Genomic DNA, 12896 nt, shown 5'->3' on the forward strand with positions numbered 1-12896 from the left:
AAAAGGACTTTAATAGGGCAAAGGAGAGTCAGGTTTCCTACAATGTGTTCTCCCTAGGGGAAAACAAATACAACACATCTGACTAACCTTTCTGCACTTGAGCTGCATTAATTAACATTTAGTCATGGATTCCGTCTCAAGCCTGATGAACTCAGTGCTACAGCTGTTTTCACTGAAGGGGGAAATAGGCTCTCACACTTTGGATTCCCAGACCTTAAATCTGGGAAAAGATGTTTGATTGGCTGCTTTTATGCCAGCATTATGGATACAAATTACATATTACACAGGCAAATCAATACCAACCCACCCGACACTGCACTGAAATCAGCAATATCATCACATCAAACCGATTGTCCAACTCTATCAAAATAACACATTCTTCACTCTTTTCTACTTTTATCAAGGTATAAGGAGATGCTGAAGAAATAATCAGAGATGTGGACTGTGGCATTGGAAGAGCACTTCTGGGGCCATTCTAAGAATTAAATATGGCTCGAATACACTAAAATGGATGGGAGCTAAGAAACATGAACAGATGTTGCAGATATTGGTCATAGATAACGTGATAGACACATCCTCAGTTCTGCAGGCCAAACACATGCAAGCCGTCGTTTGGGAGCAACGTGAAGACACAGAGCAGTAATAGTGCTTGCTTGGCCATTGAAGAAAAATCCTCTATTTTTTTTTTAAATAGAAATGCTTGTTCAAAAGGATAATTTTGCAAGGGAATTTATCAGCTAATGCCCTGGTAATGCATTTGACCAGTAACATTGTGTCAAGATTTCATCGTAGCATCCCTGTAAAGTAAGACTTCTCTTACACAGCCCGTTACAATGCAGTTTGATCAATTCTGCTCAGATCAAGAGTCTCATGGGTAACTGAACTATTCTTCAGCCATGAGCCCGTGGGTGTGTACACATATCCTCTTGTAAAAGTGTGGCATCATTGTCTGTGTAGATGATAGCCCAAAGCTAATGACTGTAATCGCAAAGTAATAATTTCAACAGAATTGATGATCAAAACCAGTCTGACACCTCTTCCCTTTCCTCAACACAGAACAGCAATAATTGAATCAAAACGAAAGATTTCTCTTACCTGGAACTACTTCAAAAAGGAACTTTCCTGGGTTTTCTTCATTGCATGGATGCTCAGTGACTTTATTCCCAGGCAGAAAAATTGTCCCCTGCAAACACAGATGCCCCAAACATCAACATAGCAGCAAACACCATATAGCAGCAGCCCTAAGCATCTAAGTTGTCAGGTGTCTGCAAGCCAATAAGCAGTCATATGCACCAAACACCCTCATGGTTACCGTAATCAAATTCCATAAGCCAGAGTTATACTCATTTACCTCTAGTTCATATTTTTTGTGTAGCTCATGCACATTAGACAACATTAACTCTGAGATCATTTTATGTATCAATTAATGGCATGGATTGTGTGCCATCAAATTTATTGAGCATTCTAGCAACACTGTAATATCTAGTGGTTGGGCTAAACTAAAGCAGTCAGTATTATCTCCTTCCATGTCATGGCTGTAAATATCAAAGTGACAGCATTAAAGAAACTTTGTGAAATTTCACATTGTCCTCCTCTTCTGCAATAATTGATTATGTGATCCCTAGATCGGAAATTTAGTTCTAATGCAGTGTTTTGGGGAGTTTCACCTGGAGGCAGAGAAGTCATGAGAATTCTTCAGAATCAAATGCGTTAATGGCCATTATGGAGCTAGTGAGGTTGGAATTTTCTCTTCTTTGCCTTCCACCATGGGGAGACACACTGAAAAGATGCTGGTTGGTTCCCTAAAGGTAGCTTCTACAGTATCCAGAACTGTGAACCAACAGATTTCTGTTCATTATACATTTCCCAGTCTCAGGCATTCTGTTATAGTAGTGCAAAACAGAGTAAGGTGTTTTGATTATCCCTCTTGTTAGATTTTTCTCTGTTCAGTGGATCATTCCCACTAGTTTAAGACACACATAAATGTCTATTCCATTTTTTAAAAAATTGTCCTGAGTAACTCTTTCCATATTTCCATCCTATCTTCTCTTTATCTAGCAAAATTGCCAGTACTGAATCATTGTCTCCTTGTCTTTACACCTGTGGTTCAAGGTATGTGACACAAAGCTACATTCTAGACATTATTCAGTCCTCAATAAAATTTCAACATATTGGCTACTGCTTCTTCTATTTTTCTTCTTTTCCTTTGTTTTGTTTTGCTTTGTTTTGTTGAGACAGGGTCTCACCATGTAGCTCTGGCTGTCCTAGAACTCACTAGGCACACCATGCTGGACTTGAACTCAGAGATCCCCCTGCCTCTGCCTCCCAAGAACTGGGATTAAAGGCATGTACCACAACATTGCGCTCTTACTACTGGTTCTTGAAGCTCCCTGTAATTTCTGTTTGGATTTTTCTTCGGGTTTTTCTTCTGCATCTATGTTATTAGAGCCTCATTTGCTGTCTTTAGTTTCCTTTTCAGCATTAGAATTTTCCAGGTATTTGTCTAATGAGTCCTTCTCTTCTGAGAATTATTTATCTAATAGTTTACATTCCTCCACACCTATGACTTCAGTAACCAACTATGAGTCACTTAAGATCAGTTTATCTATAATAACTTCTCCTTCTTAGACTACAAATCTGAGAGCTGATTTGACATTTCTAATCGGGTATTTCCAAAAGGTATTTTAAATGCAATTAAATTAAGTTAAAATTAAAATGCAATTTATTTTAGTCCTTAGCACAAGTTCCCTACCTGAATGTCATGCAGGATCCCTCACTACCTTCTACACTATGGTTGTCTCTTCTGCCCAGCTTCGCTGATGGCCTGCCCTGCCTGCTTTGTGTGGTAAATATGACCTTTAATGTTAATATGTCCCACTCCTTCACTGAGGTCTGTACAATGCTTTCAGTACCTTTCAATCTAGTATCAGTGCAATCCCAACAACATGAGAAACACATGTTTAGCCCCTCCTTTCCTACATAAAATAGCTGTGGCTTTTATTTGTCCCAGAATGAAGACCTCCATGACCCTGTCTCCTCATTTCTGTAAGCTACATTTCTATGGGTTTCCTATGATCTAGGTTGTTGCTACCATCTCCGACCAGCAGAAAAGGAGCGATGACACAGCGTTCTTCTCAAAGCGGTTTATTCAGGAACTTTACAGCATGCAAGTTAAAATCTTTTGTCTCCCCTTTTCTCTCTCCCCTCTTCTCTCTCTCTCTCTCTCTCTCTCTCTCTCTCTCTCTCTCTCTCTCTCTCTCTCTCTCTCTCTCTCTCTCTCTCTCTCTCTCTCTCTCTCCTCTCTCTCCCAAGCACAGTCCCTTTTATCCTCTCTCAACTCCACCTCCTCAGTCTATGTTGCATGGCTGCAGTTCATAGGTCCGCCTGATCTTGCGTCATGGGTGCACCTGCGTAGCTCGCATGGTGGGAGTGGCTAATCTGGGGGGGCAGGAGGAAGTCAGGTGCTAGTCACAAGACTAGGCCGGAGTCCCAAGCGCCATCTTGGGACTGTCGCCACACCCGCTTTCCACACTAGGTAAAGGCCTTTCTAGAAATCCTATTATGCTTCCACCACACTAAGAGATCATCTCTCAGGTTATTTAATAGACATAACATACATTTACATTGATCGATTCTTAATTTACCCCTAGTACTTACCATGGCACCAGCATATATATAAAACCAACTAACCATACTGCTGAATAAAATGTACACCTTTAGTATAGTAAAGCCCTGTTTTGGTTGGAGAGATGGCTTGTTGATTAGTGGTTTGTACTGTTCTTCCAGAGGATAAAAATTTGTTTGCCAGCATGCCTTGTAAAGCATCTTACAACTTCATATACTTCCAAATCCAAGGGATCCCACCCAGAGAGCCTCTGCAGACTCCAGCACATGCACACAGGCTACTACACTCAGGCCTACATAATTAAAATAAAATAAATTATAACAATAATTTAAAAGCCATATTCAAAAATACGTTGCACTCAAAAGTCCAGGACCCTACCCTCTGTGATATATCATCTACTTTTCTCAGTTTGAGGTGATACTTAGTCCAAGTGGTCTTTTACTCAGCTCTAGCCTTATCCAGTTTGGCACAGAAAATTACAGTCCTCACTGAGTTCCCTCCTGGGCTTATTTTGAGTGATAAGGGTTAGTCCGGTCTTTAAGGTTTTACACCTCCCAGAGGGTAATATTCCTCTCCGATTTCAGCCCCGTTAGTTTCATTGACCTTCATGATATTTCCTGGTGCCTTATGTGCCTCATAGACTTCATTTGTGAGTTCTGTCACTGATTTCTTGCTAGGATCTTGAATTGCAAACCACCCAGAGTACAAGGGTCCATAGTTTCTGTCAGGGCTCTCTCTCTAGCTTAGCATGGCAAACATTCAACCTGCTGAATTACAAAATCCAGGAAGGGGGTGAAAAAGTTCAGAAGGTTCAGAATATTTGGCAATAATCACATGCTAATAACCAACATATTCAGACTGCAATTATGTTTATGTTTATCTCCAATGAGTAAGTTCTTTTCATATAGTGTCATCGCAACTTGGTAAGCACCATCTTTCATAGTTTGGCAGCTTAGAGTTGGCAAACGAAAACAGAACCGAGAAGTACAATGGCACTTTGATTTCAGCTTAACTTGTTATTAAAATGAAATCTCATCTCTAGTTAATATCAGACCAGGGAGCCAAAGCCACAAGAGATTAGAGTAAGGTTAGATGTTATTGAAAATAGACATAGGGATTTTTCCTTTGGAATTTACTCTGGAAAAAAAGCCTGTCTGTGTGAGGGATAGTGTCCCAGGCCAGGAATCTGGTAGGCAGTGGGGAGCAGGGAGCTACCTTCCATCTCTGGTGCCTGGGTGCTGGTGAGTCTGAACCTGTCTAACCTTACTATTTATAGTAAAGGTTCATGCTTGCTTGAACTATTCTTTAATTGACTTTAAAGAAAACTATGCAAAGCCTAGCCTCACAGAGACCTGGACTGCCAGGGTTTGGGGGTACCCAGGGGGCCCCACATGCTTGAAGGAGAAGGGGAGGGGAGGAGCTGTGGGAGAGGTTGACTCGGAAGGGGCAGTTAGCAAAATGTGAAGTGGAAAAATAAACAAGTAACACTTTTAAAGAAGACTATGCAGAAAATGTGGTATCTGTTTTTGCTTCTTTTGTAAGGGGACTTGAATAATTGCCTCCCAAGGATAGCAGCACCTGATGCCTGGGCCTTGGAAGGATTAACTCATCAGAAGAGATCCTTGGCAGAGGGAGTCAAATCAAGCATTCTGATAAGAGATTACCATAGACTGTCTGAGTGAGCCCAGATCCTATTCACGAAGATCTTTGGAACAGAAGGACAGGAACATGGAGATTTGATTGATACACAGAGGCCAGGGACCTACCTCATGAAATCTGATCCAGACAGAACTAATAGCCACAAGCCAGGGACACTGAGAGTTCCCAAAAACTTAAAGCAAGGGTCCACCCTCCACTTAGCATCTTTCAGAGCTTCTCACTGCTATCCCTTGTTTTCAAGCTTCTCAAAACTAGGAGAGAGTTCACAGTTTTGTTAAGCCTTGGGTAGTTATTAGATACAACACATAAGAGAAGCCACAATGTCCGGGAAAGACTGAGAAATATTTATCCAATGACCCCTAGAAGAAAATCAAAAACCTCCAAGGTTTCATAGAAATCCAGTTTTCAAGTTAGCAAAGAATACCTAATTTCTCATTACCCCCTTGTTTTGGAGGGAAAAAAGAAAAAAAAAAAAAAAAACCAGAGTGGGAAAGGCACCCAGAGAGTTGGCAGCCTGGGAAATCCCTCTTCACCCAGACCTCCCATTTCACCAGGATGGTGCTGTCCAACCAGTATCATTTCAGGCCCTGGTAGACACACAGGGCGGAAAGTCCTTGGCATGTTTACCAGGCCTTATTTGGAGGAGAGCGAGGTCCACTTCTGCCCCCTTTCAGTCCATTGCCAGGCATTGTCTTGCACACAGTCATTTTATAGTATTTGTTATTTCTCACAGACACATGCCAGCTGTTCAGAAGGCAGGAGGAATCAAATGGTGGATTAGTAGTCTCTCTCTCTCTCTCTCTCTCTCTCTCTCTCTCTCTCTCTCTCTCTCTCTCTGTGTGTGTGTGTGTGTGTGTCTGTGTGTGTGTCTGTGTGTGTGTGTATCTGTGTGTCTGTGTGTCTGTGTCTGTGTGTCTGTGTGCGTGTATTACCTGTAACAATAATAATCAAAGAAACAGTGGTGAATTTGAGAGGACGTGGAGGTGGAATAGAGGAAGAGCTTGGAATGGGGCAGGACTGGGAGTGATGTAGATACAGGGTAGACAGGGTCTCAATATTTTATTTGGAAAGTCAAAATTTGAAATCTGATATATCCTAGAAGAAAAAGAAGAGGAGGAGGAAGGGGAAGGAAGTGGGAGAAAGAAGAGGAGTGGGAAGAAAGTGGTGGGGAAGAGGAAGAGGCTATGGTTGCCTTGGAAACTTGTTGTCTAGGTATGAAACAAAACAAAGAGGGAAAGTGCCTGTGTTATAGAACATTTATTAGGGGAAAGTCTAAGAGCCTAGAGTAAAAAAAATCCAATAAGCCATCATCAATGGACCAGAAAATTGATGACAAAATGCCCCCCACTTAAGCCTTATTTTAATTAAAACCTCGCACATTTAAATTTTTAGTGGAAAAGACATAGAGCTAACCTTGAGAGAAACTGTCTCACAGGTAAATTTAGCACCAAAATAACTGGCAGCGCAGACTGTGGTGATCCTAAAGGTTTGTTTAACAACCAAGCACATGCAATTTTAGATTTCTTCAGTGCCATTCCATATGTTTTCATATTAACACTGGAAGCTGGAAGTGGGAAGGAACAAAGCCACTGCCAGAAGGAATCCTCTCAGGGCTGGAGAAGTTGTTTTTACATCGAGTGTCTTTCTAAGACAATCATTCAATGTCAACTGAGAAACAACTGTCACCCTGAAACTATTTTAACATTTTTATCTGTTTAGCAATGAAACCCCAAACTTGTGGAAAAGCCCACAGAAATAGTAGTACTCTTTGTCTATACTGCTGCCTTATTAATCTTTAGGGGTTTTTATTACTCCAGAATTCCTAGTTAGCAAGAATACTACTTTTAAAAGTATAAAATAATATAAAAATATCAACGTTGAAACAACATCCAAAACTGTTCCAGTTAGTCGCAGAGTTAAGGATATATATAGCATGAAGATTTTGTTACTCTCGTCAAGCAGAGCCCTGTACTGGGAACAGAGAACCTAGTGGACACACCAGTAAAACACACACGAAAATATTGTATCTAATTATTAGTGCAGAATGGAATTGGGTAGAGATTCAGACTTCCTTTTGTTCAACCCTGGCCTTCTTGGCAGAACAAGCACAAGGACCAGAGCCACCCCCAACTCTTCTCATTCATCAGGATGTCCTTCGAGAGAATACAAGAGACTGAAGATTGAGGATTGGTATCCAAGCATTTTACATCTCAGAAATTGTATTGAACTCATAGATGCTCTCACAGAACATCATAGGATTTGACATGCGAGTTTCTCATGTCTGCCCTGAGCTATTCAAATGTTATTGTTTTCTTTCTCTAATTTGACCATATGTTAAAGTATGTATATGTATATGGTGTATATGTATGTAATGTATATGATTGATATATATGATGTACATATATATGTACATGATACATATGTATATAATGTGTGTGCATATGATGTATAAGTATGTGTATATGTAGAAAGATATAGCATAAGCCTTTTGTTATTCTAGATAGGCAGCTCCTGGACTTAGGAACTGAGAACCTATTGGATATTGCAGCTTAAACACATGTAGAAATATAATATCTAAGTATTTGTACAAGATGGAATTGAGAAGAGACGCTGACTTCTTTTTACTTAAAGTAATAAAAGCACTTCACTTCCAAATACTCATTCTCCCCAGGCCCCAGGCATGTAACCAGAGGCTATGTGGCCATCTTATTAAAATCTACTTTCATTTAGCTATCGTTAATATTAATATTCCTATTTTCCCACTTCTCAGCACACTGGGTAGAGAACCTTTCTTGTCACTCCTCTAATGGCTCCTGCTTTTGTTTGCAGTACTGTGTATGAAACCTGGGGCCCTGCACATTCCAGGCAAGCCCACTGAGCTACATTCCCAGCCCCTTGGCTGCTGCCTAAGCATCCATTAAGTTCCTATTTGGGTGTTGTATGTAACATGACAGAGCCAGAATATCCATCCATCCATTCTTGACGTCAGACAATGCTTTAAAAGCTGAAGATATAACCTTAATGAAAGTCTATCTGGGTTGGCATTCATGCCGCTAACATTCTGATCAGAAAAACATACATAGGCACCTTTATATATAAATAGGTTTAAAAGCACAAATGAATCATTAATCAAGAAAGTTCTCTATCTATTCACAGCTGTAAACTGACTGCCCAAATGAGATGCAAGGGAGAATGGCAGTATTAGGGGGCCTGGGGCTGGGCGATGGAGCCCCCTTCACCTGGATTTTATTCTGAGTGAAGTAGAAGCTTTAGAAGGGTTTTGAGCACTGGACCACAAGATTCGTGCTTTTCAGAGAGCACTGCATTGAACTGAAAACAGTTAACATGTATAACAGGGATGAGGTGGAAACAGAAGCTCCCATGAGTCTGGTGTACAGATCAGTCACCGCTAAGCTGAGGAAAGAGGAATTCGCTGTGGCATGTTTAGGAGGAAGAGGGGAGATCGCAGCGTTAACTCTGAGCCTTGGAAAGAGAGGAAGAAAGGCCAACACACAGAACTGTGTGAGGCACAGAACTTTGGTGATCTCACACACTGTGAGAAGGAACGGGGGGGGGGGATTGAGGGGAAAGGAAGAGGTTGGCTAAGGACACACTTGAAACTCGTTCTCTACATGCAGGGAAATAATAAATGGAGTTGGATGTATGAGCGCCAACCTTCAGACAGAGATGAAGGCTGGAGACTTAGTTTGGAAACTCATCAAACCATGAGTTATACTTAAAGCAATGAGCATAATTGAGGCAAATTAAGGAAGGATGGGGGAGATAAACAAACAAGACGGCCAGTGGATACATTCAGTTAAAGTATCTACAGCAGAGGTGGGACCCTAAGGGAGGCTGGTGGGAGGGACAAGAGCAGACAGAGGGAAGCCACAAAATCATGAGACCCAAGGCAGGAAAGCACTATAAAACGGTCACCCAATCCGATAATGTTGCGTGGCCAAGTGGGCAAACCATCAGAGAACTAGCAAAGGGATTTGGCCAGAAGGGAGCCAGGGGCCAACTTTGCAGGAATGGTCTCACTGCAGTGGTGGAGAAGTAATGTAATTCCAGGAGCTGCAGCAGCTTCCATGGAAACGAGTAGAGACAGTCACTCCAGAGGACTCAAAAAGTTCTGATGTGGGCTGGAGAGATAAGAGCACTGGCTGCTCTTCCAGAAGGTCCAGATTCAAATCCCAGCACCCAGCGCTCACAACTGTCTGTAATTCCAATTCCAGGAAATACAACTCCCTCACACAGACACACATGGAGGCAGAACACCAATGTAAATAATATTAAATTAAAAAATATAAGAGAAAACAGGATGTAGGGACCGAGGCATTTGTGTACTTCTGGTTTAGAAAGGCATAAGGTCCGGTACATTTATATGCTGTTAGAACTTTGCAAAACAAACAAACAATAAATAAATAAACCCCCAAATAATTTTTGAGAAGTCTGTTCCTTTCAACATTTTTTCTTCAGGCAGGTTTGCTATTTTGTCACTTTTCAGTGTGTGAGGATCTGGCTCTAGGCTTGTTCGTCTGTTCCATCTTTCTGTCCATCCCTGAACCTCTCTCTCTCTCTCTCTCTCTCTCTCTCTGTATATCTCTGTCTATCCTTGAAACCCTCTCTCTGTTTATTCCTGAACCCTCTCTCTGTGTGTCTATCCCTGAACCTCTCTCTCTCTCTCTCTCTCTCTCTCTCTCTCTCTCTCTCTCTCTCTCTCTCTCTCTCTCTCTCTGTGTGTGTGTGTGTCTATTCCTGAACCTCTCTCTCTCTCTTTGTATATCCCCCAATCTCTCTCTCTTTCAATACCCCCTCTCTGTTCTACTGTATCTTATCCTTCCTGAAACAAAGAAACGCAAATGCTTTGTTCCCAGCAACTTTAGTCAGTCATTGATCTGACTCCTGTTACATCAGAACCTTTAAAGTTATCTATTCTATATAAAGACATGCTATACTATATCGATTATTGTACTTTCATATGCAATCATACAGATTTCCTTGTCATGGTCACCATTATAAATAGCTAATCTGCTTAACCCTTTGCAGTTCCTGACAGAGTTAGAAACTGCTTGTTAATATACATCTCCAAATTACCCTCTTTAGATATTTATTGGCCCCGTCTTAAGTCCACAAGAAATTCCTTCTCACACTACTCAGTGTGCAGCTGTGCGTGGTGGCATACTTTCCACCACTCCAGCAACCAAGAGGACAAGGCAGGAGGACTAAATTCAGGGCAAGCCTGAGCTACATGGCTAGCCGCTGCTTCAAAAATATTTACTAAATTTTATATAGTGTCAATAAAATCTTTGTTAGATTGGCTTCCAAAACATAAACATAATACATTCCTCCATTAAGTTAGGATTCATAATATCCTTTAACAAATAGTTAAAATTAGTGTATTTTGTACACATACATGCACATTTATAAATTTATATATATATTATATATACATACTTTGTATATTTTGATGCTTTGATGAAACATTCGAAATGTGGGTTTGGGCTGCTTACTGTTAGTATGTGTGAATGTGTATTTATTTGATATATAACGTTTTTTCAAGCTTAATACTTTGTAAGTTATTTTAAGAATACATATTAAACCTAATGACAGCTATGAGTATTTCTTCGATATCTTAATAGTTCTCTCATTTACCTGATGTGTACTGACAAGGGTTCGTTGATAAAACAGTGAACTGAAGCAATGGTCACAAGTGCTCCTAACTTTTTACAGAGAATTGTTTTAAGGGACCTTAGCTAAAATGCTAGCAAGAGGGTTAATATTTTATTATTATCTTCAGGGTCCCTTTACTTATATGAGGTTGGTTAGGATTATTTTGTTTGTATCTTAGCATCATGAAGGCATGTTATGTTTTATCAGAGAATTCACCATGTTATCACTTGCAACACAGTTAATTTCTAAATCTAAACTATTTCATTCTGGCCTATGTGTACTGAAAGACTTCATTTCCCAGGTAGCATTGCATCTAGGAGAGGTCATGAGCCTGAGGTCTGGCCATATAATGTTGCAGAGTTCTGTGTCTCCACACTCAGCCCTAGGTCAGCAGAGTGCTGTGTCCCCATGCTCAGTCCTAGGTCAGCAGAGTGCTGTGTCCCCATGCTCAGTCCTAGGTCAGCAGAGTGCTGTGTCCCCATGCTCAGTCCTAGGTCAGCAGAGTGCTGTGTCCCCATGCTCAGTCCTAGGTCAGCAGAGTGCTGTGTCCCCACGCTCAGCCCTAGGTCAGCTTTGCCATTAGCTGTATTTGTTGGCAAAAGGTGTTCATGTCATAAATCCATAAATACCTTATATCAGATGTAAGTTTCTGTGTGTGCACTCACACACACACATGCATGCATGCATTTCAATCTCTAGAAAGATTTCTATCCACAGATTTACAGATGAATGGAGCACATGATAATTTACAATGTTATATGTAAATAGCATATATGTAAAGAGCATATATGTGTCTGTGAAATGTCCAGCCATATATAACACCACAAGGAACCCTACTTGAATTCTTTAACAGTGACAATTCACCATTACTGCTGAAAGAATCTGAGCCCTAGAATGTTGTGCTGTGTAAAGACATCACGGACAGATGTCTCGCTGCTGTATGCCCGGAGGTTAAGAAAGTACCGGAAAGTAGAAAGCAGGCATTGAAGGTTAGTGCAGGGGATGAACAGAGTCGTTTAATCTTTCAGTGGGGGCTTCGTTATCTGTGAAGTAAGGATAATTAGAAGACAGTGGGTACTTAACTAGCACAGGAAGATTTGGAGATTAAACCAAGTAAGGCATTTGGAAATCATAAAATGTAAGGCGCTGTGGGAAAGATTAGTGTGTTCCCTCAGTCGCCCATTAAAACTCATTTTGACCAGTTATTCATAGATAGTGGAACTTAAATTGGTTTTCTTAAGTGAACCAAGCTCTCTTTTGTTAGAGACCAGTATTCACAAGACCTGAAAAGCTACTGGCAGTGTTAGGAGGAAAACTCTCACTGTGGGTCCTTCCCAGCTTCTAGAATCCAAACTGGATACCAGAATGATGCAAGCAAGTGGAAAAGTAAGTGAACCCATGCGCATTAGAGTGCGTTCAGTAGACTGACAGGTGGGTGAGGGGGTGGGCCTGAGACTGTGATGAGCTTTATTTACATCCCCGCTTCTCTGTGCATATGTGACTTCTCCAAAGTTATAAATGTTTTCACTTCTCATGTGTCATTAGTAAAGCCATCTGAAAGGAAGAATGAATGGAAGGAAGGGCAGAAGGAGAGAAGGAAGGAAAGAAGGAAGGGAGGAAGGGGGAAGGAAGGAAGGGGGAAGGAAGGGAAGGAAAAAGGAAGGGAAGGGGGAAGGAAAGAGGGGGAGGGAGGAAGAGAAGAAGGAAGGGAGGAAGGGAGGGATGATGAGAAGGGAAAGGAGAGACAGAGAAGGAAGGAGGGAGAGAGGGAGGAAGGAAGGCAGGGAAGGGGAAAGAGAAAGGGGGAGGAAGAGAAGAAGGGAGGGAGGAAATAGAGAAGGATGGAGGGTGCAGAAGAAAAGAAGAAAGGAAGGAAGGGAAGGGAGAAAGGGAAGGAGGGAGGATGGAGGAGGATGGATGGAAAGAAAAACACCTGAGG

The 12896-nt window shown here is 41.3% G+C and overlaps 1 protein-coding gene across 2 annotated transcripts in view; it reads right to left on the reverse strand.

Moving 5' to 3' along the window:
• Positions 1-12896, reverse strand: part of ARHGAP24 (Rho GTPase activating protein 24) — a gene marked incomplete at its 5' end in the record, with an annotated part of 368413 nt that overhangs the window by 205197 nt on the left and 150320 nt on the right. For both annotated transcript variants that reach the window (XM_080924806.1, XM_080924805.1), the window contains one exon: positions 1096-1183. In XM_080924806.1, the coding sequence (XP_080780932.1) occupies positions 1096-1183 (88 nt within the window). The remainder of the gene's footprint in view (positions 1-1095; positions 1184-12896) is intronic.

Source organism: Micromys minutus (assembly GCF_963924665.1).
Source record: "Micromys minutus genome assembly, chromosome: 11".
Classification (NCBI taxonomy): Eukaryota; Metazoa; Chordata; class Mammalia; order Rodentia; family Muridae; genus Micromys; species Micromys minutus.